The sequence below is a fragment of the Garra rufa genome, chromosome 9 (assembly GCF_049309525.1).
Source record: "Garra rufa chromosome 9, GarRuf1.0, whole genome shotgun sequence".
Lineage (NCBI taxonomy): Eukaryota > Metazoa > Chordata > Actinopteri > Cypriniformes > Cyprinidae > Garra > Garra rufa.
The window spans coordinates 30,029,142-30,050,159 of record NC_133369.1 but is presented as its reverse complement, the minus strand read 5'-3'; the positions used below and the strand labels follow the sequence as shown (position 1 = coordinate 30,050,159).

The 21,018-nt window shown below is 38.8% G+C and overlaps 1 protein-coding gene across 1 annotated transcript in view; it reads left to right on the top strand.

Annotated features, from left to right (window-relative positions):
* The first annotated feature begins 6,666 nt into the window (after window positions 1-6,666).
* Window positions 6,667-21,018, top strand: part of bcl3 (BCL3 transcription coactivator) — a 35,150-nt gene continuing 20,798 nt past the window's right edge. Inside the window, exons 1-3 of the mRNA XM_073847820.1 lie at window positions 6,667-7,313; window positions 8,671-8,779; window positions 20,615-20,723. Of these exons, the coding sequence (XP_073703921.1) occupies window positions 6,758-7,313; window positions 8,671-8,779; window positions 20,615-20,723 (774 nt within the window). The 5' untranslated portion in view covers window positions 6,667-6,757. The remainder of the gene's footprint in view (window positions 7,314-8,670; window positions 8,780-20,614; window positions 20,724-21,018) is intronic.

Below are 21,018 nucleotides of genomic sequence, written 5' to 3'. Positions count from 1 at the left end.
GAACACTGCTGGAGATCCGTGAACAGACTTATGGCTGACACACCGCTGACTGGAGACTGAGACGAGACTTCGACTAGGATAGACGAGAATACAGGTAATATCAGAAGGTAAGTTAGAAGGTAAGTATAGCAGGGAATTGAGACCACAAGAGTGAAGCTCAATGAGTCCGCTTCGTGCAAACGAGCCCGGACAATGATGACTGTGTGTGTGGTGCTCTTATGGCGAGTTGCTGATTGAGTGCAGGTGCGTGGTGATCAGAACTCAGGTGATTGTGATCGGGGTGTGATTGTGGGTGCAGAACCTGACCAATCCGTAACATTACCCCCCTCCCCAGGGCCCGCTCCTGAGGGCCGAGGCCTCCGACGTCGTGGTGGTCTACCTCGTCCTTGAGGGGCTGGACACTCCGGATGGTTACGGTGGAATTCCTCCATGAGGGCTGGATCAAGAATGTCGACTCTGGGTACCCACGACCTCTCTTCTGGTCCGTAGCCTTCCCAGTCGACGAGATACTCCAAGTTGCCACCACGACGTCGGGACAGAAGAATCTCACGGACCGAGTAGATGGATCCCTCTTCCAGAACCAAGGGGGGAGGGGGTTCCTCTTCTTGGTCAGGTTCTGTGGAGGGAATGACAGGTGGGTGAAAAGGTTTAAGCAAGGATACGTGAAATGTGGGGTGGATACGGTACTGTGGAGGTAGTTGGAGCCTGTAGGTGACGGGGTTGACCTGTTCCACGATGGTGAAGGGGCCAACAAACCTGGGACTCAATTTCTTCGAGGGCAGGCGCAGACGGATATCTCTTGTGGAGAGCCAGACTTTCTGCCCAGGAGCATATGTGGGACCTGGAATCCTCTTCTTGTCAGCGGAGGTCTTTGTTCTGCACACTGCCCTTTGTAGATGGTGGTAGAAGCTTGGGTCTGTAGCTGGAGCTGGCGACAGAGGGTGTCCGAGATAAAGTTTCCCGCTGACCCGGAGTCGATGAGGGCTGCGACTGTAACACAAGAGACGTGGGTGGTTAACTGAACATTGGTGGTCAGTGGATGCATATTATCCAGATCTAAATGGATAACACTCACCAAGGATGACGCTGGACGTAGAGGACAATTGATACGAAAGTGTCCCGCAGCCCCACAGTACATGCAAGGACCCCGGGTCAGCCTTCTCTGTCGCTCAGCTGCAGAGATCTTGCCTGATTCCAGGATCATTGGTTCTGGTTCTGGAGGGCTGGCGGTTGTCATGGGTCGGAGGAGTGCAGAAGTGACAGACTGATCGTTATATGATTTCAACCGGTCAGAGCAACGAAGTGACTGCTGAATGAATTTCTCCAATCCCATCGAATCATCTAACGCAGCTAACTGCATCCGGAGATTGGGTTCCAGGCCGAGCCGGTAAGTGGGTAGTAGAGACCGTTCATTCCATCCGCTGGCAGCGAAATATACTTATACTACATACAGCCGTTGTTCACTGACGAGCTGCGCACTTTCACACTGATGATGAACATTGATTTGCGTAGCTCGTCGGTAAACAACGGCTGTGTGTAGTATATACGGCTCAACGTGAAATCACGCACCTGATGGCATTTACCGCTGATTACAGAACCGGCTTTACTGACAAAACGCGCAAGCATTATCGGCCGATTCGTATCGGTGCATCCCTAGTTTTGATGCTGTTTTATGTCAGACGATTATGTTAGATTACATGTGGAAGCATCTGTTGTTTTGGTTTCTTCTTCACTTGTGTTTTGGAAATTCTGTACAGAAGATGTTCAATAGTGCCTCTAGCGTATAACAATGAAAACACGGATTCTCAGAGCACAAGTATAACTCAAATATATTTAGACTTTTTCTAAATATAAGTCAATTATATGTCATTTTAAGTATATTTCTGAGAAGTATAGAAATCAGATTTCTGAGAAGTATAGGGGAGAGTAGGGTGAGTTGTGCCAGTTTTTACTCAGAGTGACTTTATAGTGAAGCCATGACAGTAATCCCTCCAATTAAAGTATGTACATATATTTCAGGATGTGGTGCATCCCTGGGAACAATAACTTTTATGATCTGAAATAAACTGATTTAGAATTATAGCTTTCAGAAAAAAAGTGGTCTCGTGGCACAACTTGCCCCCGGTGCGGGGTAAGTTGTGCCTTTGGGGAGAATACATCGGGGTAAATTGTGCCAGTGATTATTTAAGTAAAAAAGAACATTTTAATGTCATGAACTGTAATACAATATAAAATCAAGACAAATTGAATAAAAAATGACTAATTTAAGGTTTATTTCGATATCATTACCCTATTAAACTATTGGCATGTCATATTTTCTACTTTTTTGGAAAACTCAAAAAAACTCAAATATACAATATATGATATTTGTGAATAATTAGAAGACTGTCTGTCAATCATGTAACATATAATAAAAAAGTGACTTATTATTGAACATTTCTGAACATCCGATTGTGACTTAAGCCACTTAACTAACAAACGACAGGTAAATCAAACACTGATGAGGCACGCTCATCTTCTTATACAGATTATCTCTGGGGGATGTGAGTCTAGATCAGGGATGCCCAACCCTGTTCCTGGAGATCTACCATCCTACAAAGTTCAGCTCAAACCCTAATCAAACACCCCTGAACCAGTTAATTAATCTCTTAGGTAGCATGTGATAATTACAGACAGCTGTGTTGGAGCAGGATTGGAACTAAAGTCTGCAGGTAGGTAGATCTCCAGGAACAGGGTTGGGCAGCCCTGGTCTAGATGGTCTAAATCCAGACTATTACTTAACATCCCATTGGTACAACTTAACCTCGTCCCTTTGGCACAAATCACCCCAGCCTGACAATTTTGAAAGACTAGCATGATCCAGCAGTTTAGAGCTAACATTATGCTAACTGTATAGACTCACTGTGTAGCCTACTAAAGCACTAAAAACATGTGTGAAATATTTTCAAAGGTGTCTATAATTGTTCAGACATATAAATATAAATTCATATAAATTTTACTTTGAAAGGCAAAAAACTGTTTTTTGAGCAAAAATATGCTTAGATCTCATGCCATGTGTCTCTCCTCTTTGGGGGATAGGTAAATTGGATGGCTCTTCAAAAGTATGTGGTCACATGACCCATTTCTTCTACGGTTTTCTAGAAACAAGGGTGGAACAACTTAAAAGAAGTATACTAATAGCAAACATATTTTTGGTAAGGAAGCCCAAAAAGCAAATCATTCTTCTTCAGGACTGGTTCTCTTTATAATAAAAGAGAACCAGGTTTGTGTGTTTATGTTTCATAAACCTTTTTGGATCACAATTCGCAATCAAAATGACAACTTTAATTATTCCAGCCGCTGTGAGAAAAGGCTATAAACTATCCGGCACCTGCAGCATCCTGTAACACTCAAATTAGAAAACATTATTATAAGATAACCGTTGTGAATCGGGCTAAAGTAAGGCGATAGTTTTGAATACTGGCTATGTACTTGCTCAAAAATACTTTAGTAATAGTATCATTTTTAACCAAAAAAGTTATGGACTGCAGCTTAAAGATATTTAGATTTTTCTACAATGTTTAAAACAAATGTTAACAAATGTACATTTACTGTCATCAACAGAGGGCGCTGCTTCACAGGATTTCAGCGTCAGGCAGAGACCTTTATGACTGATAGAAAAGCCCGACAGCTTTTTAAAAACGTGCAAGATGCTTTTAGTGTTCTGGCTAAACGATTTTGTTCTCTCTATTGCTACGTAACACATTTCCACCATGTCAGTCTTGTATAGCAGAATTAATTGTGTGGTTAAACTTAAGTGGTTACAAATGGACTACTATTGGTTTGGTTTGAATGCATAAAAGTTTCTTTCCTCTGAAGGTAATGTATGAGTAGTACATGTAAATGGAACATGTTCAGCAAAAAATACTTTATAATTAAATGACAAAAACTGTCAATGAATCTGTCTGTAAGACTGGATTAAGATATCAAGCACATGAACACTATGTGTATTGTTTATGGTCATTTTTCTCTCTAAAGCACTTTTGTAGGCTACAAGTTGTAGCCCTCATGTCCCTCCGGGATTCAAAAAAATATATATTATATTGTATATTGTCCAATGTATTTTGATCATGCAACATAATGCTAAACTGAGTGTGTTAAATTTGAAAAATGTTCATTCATAGATCTTGGAATCTTCTTGTTGATCTTCAGTTGGCTCATGGGAACTAAACTAGCTGTGATTCAGCATTTTGACTGTATTGTATGTCATCAACTGACAAGTTCAGACCCACCATGGACTCTTCTGGGTGTTTTAGGGACTTTAAACACCTATAATTTTTTCCGTTTGCTGTTCCATACCCGCTCAACCCCACAATGAAGGAAAGTCCCAAACTGGCCCAGGTAACTCCAAACCCCTGGTGTGAGGAGGAACTAAGTCTAGAGGGGTGTAGGTCGAAATAAAAGGGGTATGACGAAGATTTTTATTTGCACAAAATCTGATACGTCTTCTTTTTTTTTTTTTTTTTTTTGTGGCAAGATTGTTTTATTGTGCATAGGGCTAGATCAGAAGGCTGATAGGCCTATTAATGATATCAAACTCCCAGCAAACACAGAACATTGTCCTAACGTTAGCATATAGAAGGTTTGCACTTATGTCACGATTTGGTCAGTTACCCAAATGTACAGCCATGTTGCCAATACTTGGAAGTAAACAATAGCATAAATTGCATGGTTAATGTATTGCTGAATACGTTGTTCTGCTAATTTATGCAATCTAAACCATGAAAACCATGTGGAAGCTGCTAAAGCATATAGAGAAGGACTTAGTACCCTGTGGAAAAAAACAGCATATGCTGGTTAGGTAGGTTTTGAAGCATGGGTGCTGGTTTAAAATGGTCCTTGCTGGTCATGAGCTGGTTTAAGATGGTCATGTGGTGGTCATAAACTGATTTAAGCTGGTCCAAAACTGGCTTAAACCAGCACATGACCAGCTTAAACCAGCTCAAACCAGCATCCATGCTTCAAAACCTACCTAATCAGCAGTGTTAGCAACAAGGTAAGCGGGAAGGGGCACAATATTTGAACACCCTAAAGTTAATATGTGGTAAAGATACGTACGAGCAGTATTGATTAAGATATTCGCTTAATATTTCAGCTACCTGACCAGGATATATAAGCACAAACATGAATGTTGTTAAGATTTTGCCCTGGAAATCCTGGTTCTGTTTGGCCAACCACAAATGCCTTTTGTTCCTCAGAGTTTTTTGCATTTTTTTCCTTTAATTTGTAATTTGTAACTTTTGGCACTCTAAATGTTTTTCCTGGTCTGACCGATTAGTACAGCGCATAACATGACAACTGACCCTTTTCAGCAGCAATAATCAGTAAAATATGCGAGTTTCCTTCGGCTCAGTGGTATTGTTTATGTTCAGTGCCGCCAATATGGACGATTGATGGCGCATCGTGAAAACACTCTATAGTTCTCATTCATTTTGGTTATTTTCATTTATTCTAGGAACATTCTCTTAAGGTTCTATTTTGTAACCAAAAACTTTAACTTTTCAGAATGTTATAGGAACAAAAAAAAAATGATCTGGGCTATGTATCTTTAAGGGATCTGATCAAAATGGGGGTGCTTTCCAGATAAGATGCTGATATAGCTTATGAAATTCAGACATTTGTTGTTGTTATCTCTTTGAGTCACAAATCGAATCTATAATGTGAAAAAGGACGCTATTTCATCAGTTCAGTCTATAATGTGAAAAAGGACGCTATTTTATCAGTTCAATCAGTCATTAATAATCCGCTGACCGATGTGAATGTGGTCAAATACAGGAAGACAGAAGGCTGAGCCTGGCAGGTTTCCCGACAACAGCTGAGGGAGATCCCCGCCGGACATCCAGCCCGCTTCCTACCAGGCACCAGAGTGAACATTAAAAAAAGAGAGAGAGAACGGCTGAAAGGAAAGCAAAACTACACACCTGTCATCCAACAGCTCGCAACACATTCATCTGCAGAGATGAGAGATGAAAACACAAACGTTGACATACATAAAATAAAAATAAAAAGATTAAACACGCCATACATCGAACAAGTAGGCTAAACCGAAACTGATTCCGCGTTCCAGTCCTACAACCACCTTTAAACGACATTTTGACCATATACAATAAATAAAGTCATACTACATTCTTAAATACAAAGCAACCAACTATTTATGCTAACGTTTTTATCAAATCTGCAGACCTTCAGCAGCGCGTTTTATCGTGTCGCAAATGGGTGGCTTGCGAGCGATTCAGTTATAGCTGAAAGGGAAAACCCCTGAGTTCACTTACCCACCTACTTCCTAATTTGAGTGAATGAGACAGGGAGACTGTGAATTTAGTTCAGATTATAGCGACAGCGAGCTCAACAGCGCAGCGGTTATTATAATGACTGCAGCTCATGATCAATAATAAAAATAATGATAATATTAATGCACATGACATATTGTCATTGCCCTAAAACTTCATTATTCTAATTGCATGTGCAATTATTTGGGATTTTAAGTTGTCTTTTTTTTTTTTTTTTTTACTGATTATTCTAATAGAAAACTTTCTGCATATGAGAAGATTATGAATGTGTGCTTCAGTGAGCTGTTCTAAAACATCTTGAGCAAAGCATCTGTAAGTATGTTGTTTAATTTAGACAACCTGAGGTGATAGTAATCTTGGGACCGAGCAGAGATTCAGATTTACATGATGGTGATAAAAGGATTCGTCTAGAACCCATATATCGGACAATGACCATGAGTGGCAGTAATCACACTGTGCGATCTGTACCACTGGATCTTACCAACAAAACCAGAGAGCGTGGGAGCTGCGCGCAGACGGGGGACCAGGGTCGCCCTAGACATACTCCAGAAAGACAGGTGGAACCGGCGCACAAGTGCAGCAATGACCACGGAATTCTTCCATCTGAATCAGAGGACACTTGTGATGGATCAGTTTCGCAGACTCCTCAAACAGACACCGTGGGTGTCAGGGGGAACAGGACGCGTGAGGGTCCCAAACAAACCCGACAGATAACCCCTAGCGCAAAATGCAACAATCAAACGAACGCTGCAGGAAAACCGGCGAATTCCTCATTTTCCAAACTTCCGCCAAGGAAACGTCCTTTCCCTCTAGATGTGGATCATGACCACAGTGGTCCAAGAAAAGATACATCTAGTTCGGCTCCGAAAGTGCCGAAGAACCCCGAAGCTCAAACAGACACAGAGCAACAGCGGATATTCAGTGCATTTGAAGAAAACCCACGCGTTAATGACCCCCGGTTCGTGACACACTTAACACCATATCGTAAGTTTACAAAAATGTTTATTTTTAAAGATCACTCACTTGTTATTTTAAGTGCAAATTTGGATGTATTTGCTCAATTTAGTTTATGTCATGTCATTGTGAAAGTGTGTGTGTCCGTTTGCGTGGAGCGTGTGCGTCTACCATATGATTGCGCAGTCATGGTCACTCCACTCAGCGAACTACAGTCAACGCGAAACCATTGAGCTGATCAGCAGGATGTGTGGCTCAAAACGTGTCAGTGGGTTAACACACGGAGGTGAAACCAGGGAGTGTTGTAATACATAATGTTACTGTTTTTTGTACTATATAGCTAAAACCCTGCTGAAAAAAAAATAGAGACCATTGGGAACTGTACTGGTTTTAACGGAAACTGAAATGGTACTCTACTGGTAATTGGTCACCTTATACTGGTGGCTTGTTAAAACCACTAAATCCTAATGGAACATTTACCAAAGCACACTACAGGAAACCATTTTTAATGGTTAAAGGTTTGTAATGGTATTTGTTGTGGAAACTATTAGAATTTCTGTGAAGGTTTCTGTTGTTGTTTTTTTTAGCAGGGTGCATAATATATATCAATTTGAAGAGTAACACAAAAGGTAACACCTTTTGAAAACATTGACACTGTTAACTATGCATTGATTTACGTCAAAGTGCCTGTCCCACAACCTCCGTTGGTAGTCATTATATTTCAAAGTTTTTTTTTAAGTTGACTAAAAGCTTCTGTGGATGTTCTATATCAAATTAAACAACTCCACAGATTCAGATGATACAAGATTTGTCATTTAAACCTAACTTTACATACAGCTCAAATTAAAAGGTAGATGGTGGCAGGCATTGGCTGGCTGTATGATAACCTCTATAGCTCATTTCTGATTGGTTAAATTGACAGTCTTGGTGTTACACCACTCTCTAGTCTCCTTTATACAGATAATCTAACATACAAGTAATAATTTCTAGAATTGTGCTGAAAACCATTACACATTGACAATCCCCACTCTACTGGCAATGAATTCTTGGTTTTATGATAAAGTTCTATGAAGAACTTTAGTTTGTTAGAACTTTTCCTGCCTTTTCATAAAGATAATCTAATCCAAATGTATGCACACTGCAACTGTCCAAAACTGAGCCCAAGCATATTAGCAACTTATTAGCAAACATATCCTGTCATACTACTACTTCTAGTTGGTAAGATGCAAGGAAGTAGCAATGCAAGAAATAGCTTTTTATACAGAAAAAGGTAAATTTTTTGAATGTGGCCATTTGTGTTTTTTGAGTGTACAACTCTTTTTCATTAATGTTGGTTTGAGATGCATCTTTGTGAATACTAATATTTGTTCCCCCTCTGCGGTTATAGAAGATTGTCCATATTTCCAGTGGCCTAGGCAGCCTCCTCCACTGGAGAGCACAGATCGTCTGCTGGCAGATATTGCTGAGGCAACACGTCAAGATGAAGACGGTGACACGTGAGTTTTTTACTCTTTCATGAAGTCTCAGAGTCATTTCATGGCATGCTGTTGTTCAGGAATTCATTATGGTAAAACAGCGTTCCTCAAAATGGTCAATCCTACATTTCAGCGGGTAAAGAAGTAGATCAAACCATTTTTTTATAATATGTACTGTGTATTTTAAATGGTGAAGTTTATTGTTAAACTTCACATAGGTTTATTATTAGTAACTGTAGGTAAATTATGAGTATTAGCAGGGTGGACATGTACTTTCTATTTGCTTGTTGGAAACTCCAGATTTTCCTAGATATGTCACTCTGACTCTTGCTTACTCACCCAGAACAAAAAAAATCTAAAAATATTTTAAGTCATAGGTTCAGTGTGCTTAAAAATATGTAGACGTGCCTTGTGTTTATTGTAGTCCTGGTTGAATCACATAAGTCAAGAACATAGTCACTGTGACCTCTTGTTCCCCAGTCCATTTCAACTTCCTGTTCAAAAAGAAGACCAAAATCATTTTATCTGATGATCCACACTGAAGAAAGGGATTCTCTGTTCTTTGTGAGAGCGTGAAAGGGAGTTTGATTCTGGAGGAGGGTATATCTTGTGGGTATGAGTAAGAGTAATTGAGAGAAACTGGTTTTCGCTATTTCACGTGCTGCTGTTTCAGGGGTTGGTTTTATGAGTGTGGCTGGTTGTGAGGATGCCAGAGATGAACATTCTGGTCCCTTAGGCTTTGGCACTAGCACAAACACATGTACTGTGTTACTGTAATACCTGAACCTTCACTCAGTATGAAAATATCATTTCTCATGTGAGCGAGACTTCTCCAAAAATGACACCTGGTGTCACGCAATATTGATATCAAGATTTAGTCAGCAGAAGTTAAAAACATCGCTGTACTCGTATAATGCTTAGTAAGCAAATGAAGCCAATTCCAATTTTGAGAATGTGGAGCGCTTCGATTTTTACTAAACAGATATTTATTTGACTCATCAACAGATCAAATGAAAGCTCAGTGATCATTACTCACCCTCATGTCAACACAAACCAGCAAAAATTTTCTGGAATAAAAAGATCCATTGTAGCGATGAAGCACACTTTACACCAGGGGTGAACCCTGTTCCTGGAGATCTACCGTCCTAGAAAGTTCAGCTCCAATCCTAATCAAACACACCTGAACCAGCTAATTAATCTTTTAGGTAGCACTTGATAATTACAGACAGCTGTGTTGGAGCAGGGCTGGAACTAAAGTCTGCAGGTAGGTAGATCTCCAGGAACAGGGTTGGGCACCCCTGCTTTACACCAAAGTCACTTTCAAACAAAGCAGCTTTTTTGTTGGTCAAAGTGGTGAATTCGAACTTGAACCCATTGGGAAATCTCTCACTCTCCGTAAAAGTAATCCATAATGGTGTGAGCAGACCAAAAATCGAATTTAATTATTTGCACAAGTATATTACAAACAACGCCAATGCAAATGTGTAAACAGACACGAATTGGCTGATTGCTGCGAACACGCAACATATGCCTCAATCGCATTTTTCACGCAAGTTAAAATGTTTTAACTTAAAGGTTGTATCAGCGATTTCTAGCCTGAAACATAAAGTGTAAAATTCAGCTTATCTTTCTTCACGATCCGCTCGCTGCCTGCCCCATAAATTATCTGTGAAAAAAACGCGTCTCTCTGGTCAGCCTAGGGTCCGAGATATGCCAAAAAAACAATCGGCACTACCAACCATTCTACAGCAAAAACAAACATTGTTCCAACCAATCAGCGTCAGGGGTTTGGTGTTGTGGACTTTCGCTCCGCCTCCCTCACATCCCTGCACCAGTAGGAAAGTCCACAACACGAACCCCCTGACGCTGATTGGTTGGAACACGGTTTGTTTATCTGTGGTTATAGTTGATAGCGCCGATTGTTTTTTTGGCATATCTCGGACCCTAGGCTGACCAGAGAGACGCGGTTTTTTCACAGACAATTTATGGGGCAGGCAGCGAGCGGATCGTGAATAAAGGTCAGCTGAATTTGACACTTTATGTTTTAGGCTAGAAATCGCTGATACAACCTTTAAACGGACAATTCGCATGATGCGTTGTCACGCAAGCCAATCAGCAAAGAGCTTATTTACACGTCCGGTCACGTATCCTTAAATGAAGGAAGCATTAGGCAATGTTTTCATTTACTCGAGTAACTCGAAAAACACCCTGCGAGTAATTAGAGCGAAAACGTGATGTGAATATTCGCTTTGCTTTTGGTGTGCATACCCCTTAAGAATCGAGCAGTTTAATAGAAATCTCAAAAGTGACACAATCAATTTATACAATGAACAAATTTAATAGGGATGCGACGATAAATTGATTCTGCGTTTTTTTGTGAATGCATCGCAATTCGCTCTTGAATCGGTTCTGAACTTAGTTTTTTAACAGCATATGTCACTGTGTGCTTTAGAAACAGCCGTACTTTGCTTGCTTCCAGTTCCTTACATATTCACCACTTGTACCTAAAATAATCATTCATTAAGTGCAAAAAGGTTGACGCGAATTACAAGAGTGTCCACAGTGGGCTGTGTTTACATTAATCTTGCGTTATAAAATTCGAGGTGCAAGTACATTTAACCACTAACATTACTCAGCTGAACACACAAGCGCTCTTCTTTGTGAGCATTTGAATATGGTTAAAACTAGCCTAGAGCTCCATCTGCTGTGAAAATTGATTACAATTGATTCTGGAGAAAATCATGATGGGTTTGGAAAATCAGATAGAGGGTTTGCATGTCACATTTTGGTCAGTTGGTCACCCAGATGCGCGGCCATATTGGTGATACTCGGATGTAAACAACAGCATGGATTGCACGGTTAAAGGAAAACTCCACTTTTTTGGGAAATAGGCTAATTCTCCAACTCCCCCCGAGTTAATAAGTTTTTTACTGTTAATAAAATTTTTACTGTTTTGAAATCCATTCAGCCGTTCTCCTGTTCTGGCGATATCACTTTTAGCATACCTTAGCATAGATCATTGAATCCTATTAGACCAATAGCAACGAGTTTCAGTATTTGTCCTATTTAAAACTTGACTCTTCTGTAGTTATATTGTGTACTAAGACCGGCGGAAAATGTAAAGATGCAATTTTCTAGGCCGATAAGATTAGGAACTATACTCCCATTCCGATGTAATAGTCAAGGAAGTTTGCTGCCGTAACATGGCCCAAGCAGGCGCAGTAATATCATGCACATCATGACCAACTGCGTGCACAGGGAGCTTTCCTCGTTGGAAGTTACCTATCTGGGAACTAATTCCAGGCGCTGCGTGATATTACTGCGCCTGCTGCGTCCATATTACGGCAGCAAACTTCCTTGATTATTACACCGGAATGGGAGTGTAGTTCCTAATCTTATCGGCCTAGAAAATCGCATCTTTACATTTTCCGCCGGTCTTAGTACACGACATAACTACAGAAGAGTCAAGTTTTAAATAGGACAAATACCGAAACTCACTGGTTATTTTTGAGCGCGATGCTATTGGTCTCATAGGATTCAACGATCTATGCTAAGCTATGCTAAAAGTGATATCGCCAGAACAGGAGAACGGCTGAATGGATTTCAAAACGGTAAAACTCAACTTATTAATTCGGGGGGAGTTGGAGAATGAGCCTATTTCCAAAAAAAGTGGAATGTTCCTTTAATGTAGTACTGAATACATTGTTCTTCTAATTTATGATTTAGCAGGTTCCACACTGGAACATATAGAGAAGGACTTAGTAAGCAAGAAGGGGCGCAATATTTTGACAAACTAAAGTTAATAGGTGGTAAATATGTAGGAGCAATATTAATGAGCAGATATTAGTATTAATTAAGATATTAATATTTCACCTACCTGAGTGGAAATGATGAGAACAAACACGAGAGTTGTCAAGATTCTTGCCCTGGAAATCCTGGTTCAGTTTTTTCTCCTTTTGTTCCTCAGACATTTATTTGCGCAAGTTACTCTAAATGTGTTTCCCCGTCCGGCCGATTATTACAGCCCAAAACATGACAATAATTGATCATTTTCAGGAGCAATAATCAGCAAAATATGTAATTTTTGTTCAGTTTAGTGTCATTGTTTACATACAGTGCTAATATGGCCAATTTATGACTGGTTGCGAAAACACTATTGAAAGCATCTAACCTTAGACATGTTTATGCATTTAACCACTAATAAACCTTTTTCACAGAAACCGGAAATACGCAATCGCAGGGTATGCAGACTTCCTGTGTAATGTCAACACAGCAGAAAGCCGGGTAATTTAAAATTAAAATGGAGAGCGTCTACACAACTTCCCTCGCTGGTTTGCCAAAGATAACTTTTGCCGACCTCATAAGAGTCGTGTAGGAAAACTCCGTCACAAAGAGGAACAAATTGGATAAAGGATATACATTTTTCCACTAAGAGTTTATCCGCGTTTATACACGCTTAACGTGGCTTAACGTACGTAAAAAACGACCAGGAAACCCCAAATTTCTATCAAACCTTACTTGGAACAAACACTAACTACTATCAAAAGAACGAGCCCTTATTCCACAGATAAAGTGCATAATATCACGTTAAGCGTTTGCTCCCCCATAGAAGCCCATTATAAGGAAACAGCTTGGTTTAACTTACCTTAACAGCGACCAGGGAAGACCAAACTTCTGTTAAATTTCACTTATAATAAACACTTTCTGTTCTCAAAAGAACGAGCTCTCATTCAGCATATAAAGTGATCGCCCCCCATAGAAGTCCATTATACAAAAATTTTTTTTTACTTATAATAAACACTTTCTGCTGTCAAAAGAATGAGCTCTTATTGAGCATATAAAGTGAATAATATCACGCTTTTCTCCCTATAGAACTCCATTAAGGAAAAAGCTTAACATGGTTTGTTATAATGGACTTCTATGGGGGGCGATCACTTTATATGCTGAATGAGAGCTCGTTCTTTTGACAGCAGCAAGTATTTATTATAAGGGAAATTTAACATAAGTTTGGTTTTCCCTGGTCGCTGTTGAGGTACGTAAACCACGTTACGCTGTTTCCTTATAATGGGCTTCTATGGGGGAGAAAACGCTTAACGTGATATTATTCACTTTATCTGTGGAATAAGGGCTCGTTCTTTTGATAGTAGTTAATGTTTGTTCCACGTAAGGTTTGACAGAAACTTGGGGTTTCCTGGTCGTTTTTTACATACATTAAGCCACGTTAAGCGTTTTTCACGTTGTTTAACTGGTTACCGGCATACCGGGGTGGAAATAGGTTTACACAGCAATTACGTATTTCCGGCGCAAAATACGGAAGTTGTGAGAAAGGTCTATTAGGCGAACGCGCAAGAGCACTTCTTCGTGAGCGTTTGAGTGTGGTTAAAAACAAACCTAGAGCGCCATCTGCTGTTGAAAACTAAGCTCAAAATCGATTCCAGAGAGAATCATGATGAATTCGGAAAATTAAAATTAATCATTTTATCGTCGCACCCGTCGCATCCTTAAAATTTAGTAAAGGATTTAATTCACATATACACACTGATTGATTAACGAACATACATAGGGCATATGGTAAACAGGCACTCAGATGTGCTTGCTTGGGGTTTGTTTTGCATATCATGCATAAAGGGTTATGTTAAGTAGTACGTTGAATGGATGTACACATGAATAAATGATGAGAGAATATTAAACATTTCTTTATTTGTGCTCTGAAAATATCTTATGGGTTTGGAACAACAGGAGGCTGAGTAAATGATATGCTCTTTTCCCCAGGTTTAAAAATGGGCATAAAAGCACCAGAAAGTATCATAAAAGTGTTTTGTATGATATTGTTAGTATTAGATAAGAAGCCATATGATAAGAAACAGATAATCTCATTGATGTAGTATTGAGAGTTCATTAAAAAAAACTGTGATTCCTGAATGAATCATTCTTTTGAGCCAGATCTCCTAATTGAATCACTTTATCTAGTTCACAGAATCAGTTTGAATGATTCCCTTCACAAATAGCACTGATTATGTTCTCAAAGATCAAATCACTGACTTGTTTAAACTGAAGGAAGAATACAAAATGATAGAGCATGATGCTAGCAACACCATGGTTTAAATACCAGGGAATGTGTGATAATATGTAATGATAGTATGTAATACAGCAAACAAGTCAAGTCATATGAACCCCTTTTATGATGCATTTGCTTGCCATTGTAGTTGCATGGAAAAGAGCGACCAGTGCAGTTCTTCTGAATTTCTTCTTTATTGTTCCACAGAAGAAAGAAATTCATGCGTAAGTTTAAAATAACATGCAAACGATGAGGTGTAGTGTTATGGTGAACTGCTCTCTTAATAAAATGTTTAGTTATGTTGTTATTTTGTTGGCTTTTTATTGGTTAGATTTTTTAACCACATTCTTAACCACATTTCTTCTCTGAACTGATACATTGCTGACAGTTGTTAGCAAGTAAGTTTTGGTTTCCAGTAGATCCCTATTTCCTGGTTTCTGTCTATTGTTTACATGTACATCTGTCAATCATGTTATTCAATCAATTGCATTTGCACAAACAGAAAAACAACTTTATTTCTCTCACACTGCCTCCCCCCTTGTCTCTACTCTCTTACGTCAATGGGCGTCTCATGCTCTCACCTTGTTTTCTTCTCAGCACTACACAGACCCTCATTTTCGGGAAAGCCTGATGTGAGTGCGAGTCTGTTGTGTGACTGCGGTTTTTTCAGGTGTCTTTCTCTCTCTCTCTCTCTCTCTCTTTCATCTTCTTCACTGCTTTGTGTGTTTAAAATGAATGGGCTCAAAAACCCAAACATCCGCTCTTCACTTCCTCCTTTACCGCTTTTTCTCTGTTGCTTATCAGTCTCTCTCTCCCCCTTTCGCTCTGTACTGTAAGCCTATATACCCATGCCATTTTTACTCTTCATACCTACTTTTTCTTCCTTCCTCCTCTGTCATAGTTTGCATACTTATATGAAGTGACATAAGGTTGCGCGACAGGTCATACATGTTTTTAAAGTATAGTACACCTAAAAATAAAATTTGGTCATCATATACACACCCTCATTGTTCCAAACATGTATGACTTTCTTCATTCAGTGGAACACAAAATAAGTTTTTTTTTTTATGTGAATTTTGTGCCATGTAACTCATTGGGGTCCAATGTATGTGTGTTTTGGACCCCAATAACTTTAATTATGTTGACAAAAACAGTTCTTCTGTGTTTCTGAAAAAAGAAAGGTCAGATAGGCTTGGAACAACACATATTACTGTTGGCCAAACAGTAATAGTAGTTACATGTGATGTGAAGGCTGTTTTTAGCTCTCATGACTATGCAGAGAAACACCTTGACACATTGTTCAAACACCTTGCTTGTAACAGTTTTATAGTCTCTTCTATTCCTGTAAGTTTTTTTTATACAAGTGGTTGCATGTCATGTGTTTGGCTCAGACTGTTTATGTCTTGCCTTAGCCTCTGAATTTGTTTGCTGCAGCAAAAGCAGGCCTGTGTGCTGCAGGGGATGTTAGAGGTTTGTGTTTCTGGGCTGTACAGGATGCCACATATGCGCCACTGCCCCGCCATAAGCCCTTCATCTCCTTCTGATGATGTTCAGGTTCCTACGTCAGTCTCAGCCCGGGCCTTATCTGGGGCTGCGGTCTAACTAACTCTCAGTCACTTCCAGGAACCCAGTGAGTTTCATCTGTCGAAAAGAAAGAGAGAGAGAAACTAAATTCTGACCTGCAGTGTAGTAAGTGACAGCAAAGCTAATGATCATCACATACAGACAGACATGTGATAAGATTATATGATAAAAGGCCAGTTAGTTTACAGTAATTTTTATAAATACATTTTCTTTTGATGTGTTTAATATGGGTCTGTTTATCCAGAGGTTGGCTTTTCTTTGTGAGCCACATAGTGATATAAAAATCATTAAGCATTAAAGCCCGAACATATTAACATATTTATATTCTTTTTTTGATGTTTAAATAGCAAGGCCATTGTTAAATATTAATGGACTTCTTAATGTGCATTTTATTTAAAGGTATAGTACAGCCAAATATGAAAATTCTGTCATTAATTTCTCATCTTCATGTCGTTCCAAAGCCGTAAGACCAAATATTTTTGATCAAATTGAAGAGTCAGACTGTTCATAGACAGCAATGCAACTACCACGTTCAAGACCAAGAAAGGTAGTAAGGACATTGATCAAATATTCCATATGAATGCATGCCAAAGACTGACACGGAAGAGAAGACATTGTTAAATAAAGTTATTTTTGTTTTCTTTGCACACAAAAAGTATTATCGTAGTTTCATAACATTACAGTTATACCACTAATGTCACATGGACTATTCTAACAATGTCTTTGCTACCTTTTTTGGGTCTTAAATGTGTCAGTTGTTGTCTATGCAGGGTCAGAAAGGTCTCAGATTTCATTAAAAAATATCCTAATTTGTGTTTCAGAGACGAACGAAAGTCCCACAAATTTGGAATGACCTAAGAGTAGGTAATTAATGACAGAATTTCATTTTGAGTGAACTATCCCTTTAATAAATTTTAAAATAGTTGGTTAAAGCAATAGTTCACCCAAAAATGAAAAGTTGCTAAAGATGTACTCACCCTCTAACTAACTCTCAGTCACTTCCAGGAACCCAGAGAGTTTCATCTGTCGAAAAGAAAGCGAGAGAGAACCTAAATTCTGACCTGCAGTGTAGTAAGTGACAGCAAAAAAAAAAGTCGCTAAAGATGTACTCACCGTCAGGCAATCCAAGATGTAGAGGAGTTTGTTTCTCCATAGAAGCAGATTTGGATAAATTTGACATTACATCACTTGCTCACCAATGGAGTCCAAACAGCTGATAAAGACATCACAATAATCCACAAGTAATTCACACAACTCTAGTTCATCTCATTCTGATGGCACCCATTCACTGCAGAGAATCCAAGGAGGGTAAATACCTAAGAGCGAGTAAATTGTCAGCAAATTGAAATTTTTTGGGAGCCATTCAGTTAAATTTGTATTGGTGTTTGATGGGTTTTTGTTGTTGTTGTTTTGTTTCTCACAAAATTCAAGTTCAAGAAAATGTTGGTCATTCCAAGACCTTTGTTTATCTTCGGAACACAAATTAAGATATTTTTGAAATTCGAGAGCTTTCTGATTCTTCATAGACAGCAAGGGTCTCTCCATGTTCAAGGCCCAGAAAGGTACCAAGAACATTGGTTCAATCGACATCAGTGGTTCTATCGTAATTTTATGAAGCTACAAGAATACCTTTTGTGCAAAAACATTTAACAAATAATCCTCTGCATCACCCTAGAGCTATTTTGGAAAGTATCCTGATGCATGTGCACACTTTCCTTGCTTGTTTGCGTTTTTGTTTGGCAGAAAAAAGTATTCTCGTAGCTTAATAAAATTACGATTTAACCACTGATGTCACATGGACTATGATGTTCTTGGTACCTTTCTGGGCCTTGAATGTGGAAGGACCCTTGCTGTCAATTGAAGGTCAGAGAGCTCTTGGATTTCATCAGAAATATCTTAATTTGTGTTCCAAAGAGGAACAAAGGTCTTACAGGTTTGGAGGGTGAGTTATTAATTAAAAAATATTTTTTTGGGGTGAACTAACCCTTTAAGATTAAACAATAACTAGCAGATCACTTGCAGAATTACTTCAAACTCTAATGTCATCAACTATCACAGTCATCATGAAATCAAAAAACATTTTTACATTTTTTTTCAGAAGAGTATAGCAGTGTTTATAATAAATAATTTATCTGTGCAATGTAATTTTTTATTAAAGATACCTAATCTTTAGTAAAAACTTCCTTTTCGTCTCTCAATGATATCTCTTCTCTGATGACGTGTGCACTAGTGCGAGGACGGAAAACAAGAATCCCTTCCCTTTAACAACCTGTCAATCACATGAAATGGTAGTAATTAGAGTAATTAGAAAACGCCAACGATCCAGTCAACTCCTTGCCTAAATTTTGTCTCATTTGAGAACTCTTTTATTCAAACTTAAGCCTCAATTTAAAAGACAATCACAATTTCTGATCTTAAAGGTCCCTGCACATATTACAGCACTTACTGAAACTGCCATAGGCAGAGATTTAGTAATTGTGTGCAGCTCTATTTTTAGTTTTTTGTTTGTTTGTTTGTTTGCAGAATATCCTGTCTTTAATGTGGCCTTTGCACTGTGATGCAGGCCTACCTCACATGTTCTGTGTAAAAATACAATCTTCAGATCTGATAAAGAGTCTTGATCAACAAAGCAACGTCTTTTCAGAAGGGCTGAACACATGGCCCTAACGGCAGAACTGAAAAAGCATGAGATTTCCTGAAGTACAGTGACGTTGAGCTCACTTACAGGAAAGGCGACAAATAAAGAAACAATTAAGCTCTTAATAAACTCTTCTGCTTTCTTATCAAACCCAAGGAACAGAGAAACAGTGATTTGGCAGTTCACCGAGGCGGGTCATAGCCTGAGTCAGGCCAGCTTGCGTTCATTTTGACTAAATGGCTCTTCTCTTCCTCTTTTGGTTTGATGCTTCATAAAGGAATGCGATTTTATGATGACTTTTGTTCCAAACAAAAGTTATATTTCAGGAATGTCTGGTTCTTATATTTTATCACCTGTTCTTATCGATGTTGAATATATAGATTTGTGCTTATATATGTAGTATTTGATTTTACTCTGTTTTATTCACAAAATCTTGCCACAATGGAATAACCCATATGAAGCAATCACAATGTCCCTTTATAGGACAGTATTTACATTTATGACATTAGGAATATGAATCAGCACCATAATTCAAATCATTTGCTCTCCCACTGTCTGTGTTCCGGCTTGTTTCATCCCACAATGACTCAATACGAGTCAAAAGACAATATAAACAATGAGTCCCTGTTCTTCTCTGTTCCCTTTTTCTCTATCCCGCTTTCATTTTTCCTGCAGTTGCAGTATGACTTCCCATCAGGCCTATTAACATTCTTGCCACATTTCCAATGACTGTTTTATAGTTCATAATGCAAGATAAGAAATTTCTACATTGATAGCATCTGCATTGATAGCAACCCTAAGTGTTAGTCCTGCTAAAAAGGTGTTCACAATATGTTCACAAATGACCTTGACATTGTTTTAAATATTGTTTTGCATGTTACAGTGATCAATGGCTAAGTAAACAGAGCATGTTAGACTCTTGTAATAGACTGTAAATACATTGTGCTTGTGTTTCAAGTCAGTGCAAGGTTCTTCTTTGTATTTTTCTGAGGGTTTCATGGGAAGTTCTGCTAGAGGAGTCTGTAAAGCACAGAAAGCCCCTAATGCAACTGTAAATATAATGATAATTAGTATTCAAAACAGAAAGAACGGTGCCATTGTCCCTGAGGGCAGGAAGTGACTTCAAACCAAAGTAGCTGTTACTGGAAGCTGATTTTGAAAAAAAAAAACATCATTTAAAACATTTCATGAAGAGTCCCTCTCTCTTTCTCACATGATGTTTTCTTCCTGTTCCCAAACTTTGACTTCTACACTCTCACCTCAGAGAGGCTTTCTGTGAAAAGATAGGCAGATAAGCATTTCCCTGTACTCACCGACACTGGTTGCATTTTAGAGCCACTGTGTACGAGATGAGTCATACGCATGAAAGTCACTCAGGTAAAGAGTTATTGATTCAACCTTTTGAACTCATTAGTTGACCTGTGCAGGCCATTAAAAAGACACTCATCCCTGTATTGTTAAAACATGCACCACTGTACAATTTTAATGTTGCTAGTTTTGTTTGTGTGGTTTAATGTTAATGAATTTACATCAGTATGCATGCTGTTGCTAATAATGCATATGTTTGCATTTGCAGGCCTCTTCACATTGCTGTGGTCCAGGAGAACTTCCAATTGGTCAACTGGCTTATTGAAATATATCGGCGGGGCCGCAAAGACCTGGATGTTGTTAATAACCTAAGACAGGTATGAAGGTTCTTAGGTACACCAAAAAAGTGTATGCAAACACACACAAAAAACAAGCATGCAAATTTTGTTAGATATCATGAACTAATAATTAACAATACTTTACATTTATTTATTTAGATCACTGGTTCTCAATAAGGGAGCCAGGACCCACTAGGGGGCCTCAGTAATTGTGCAAGTGGACCGCAGGATGACCTAAAAAAATTGTAATTAATATATTATTGTTAATATAATAGATATTAATATTATTATTCATGAATTAAATAATCTAAATATTTAAAATGTAATCTATTAA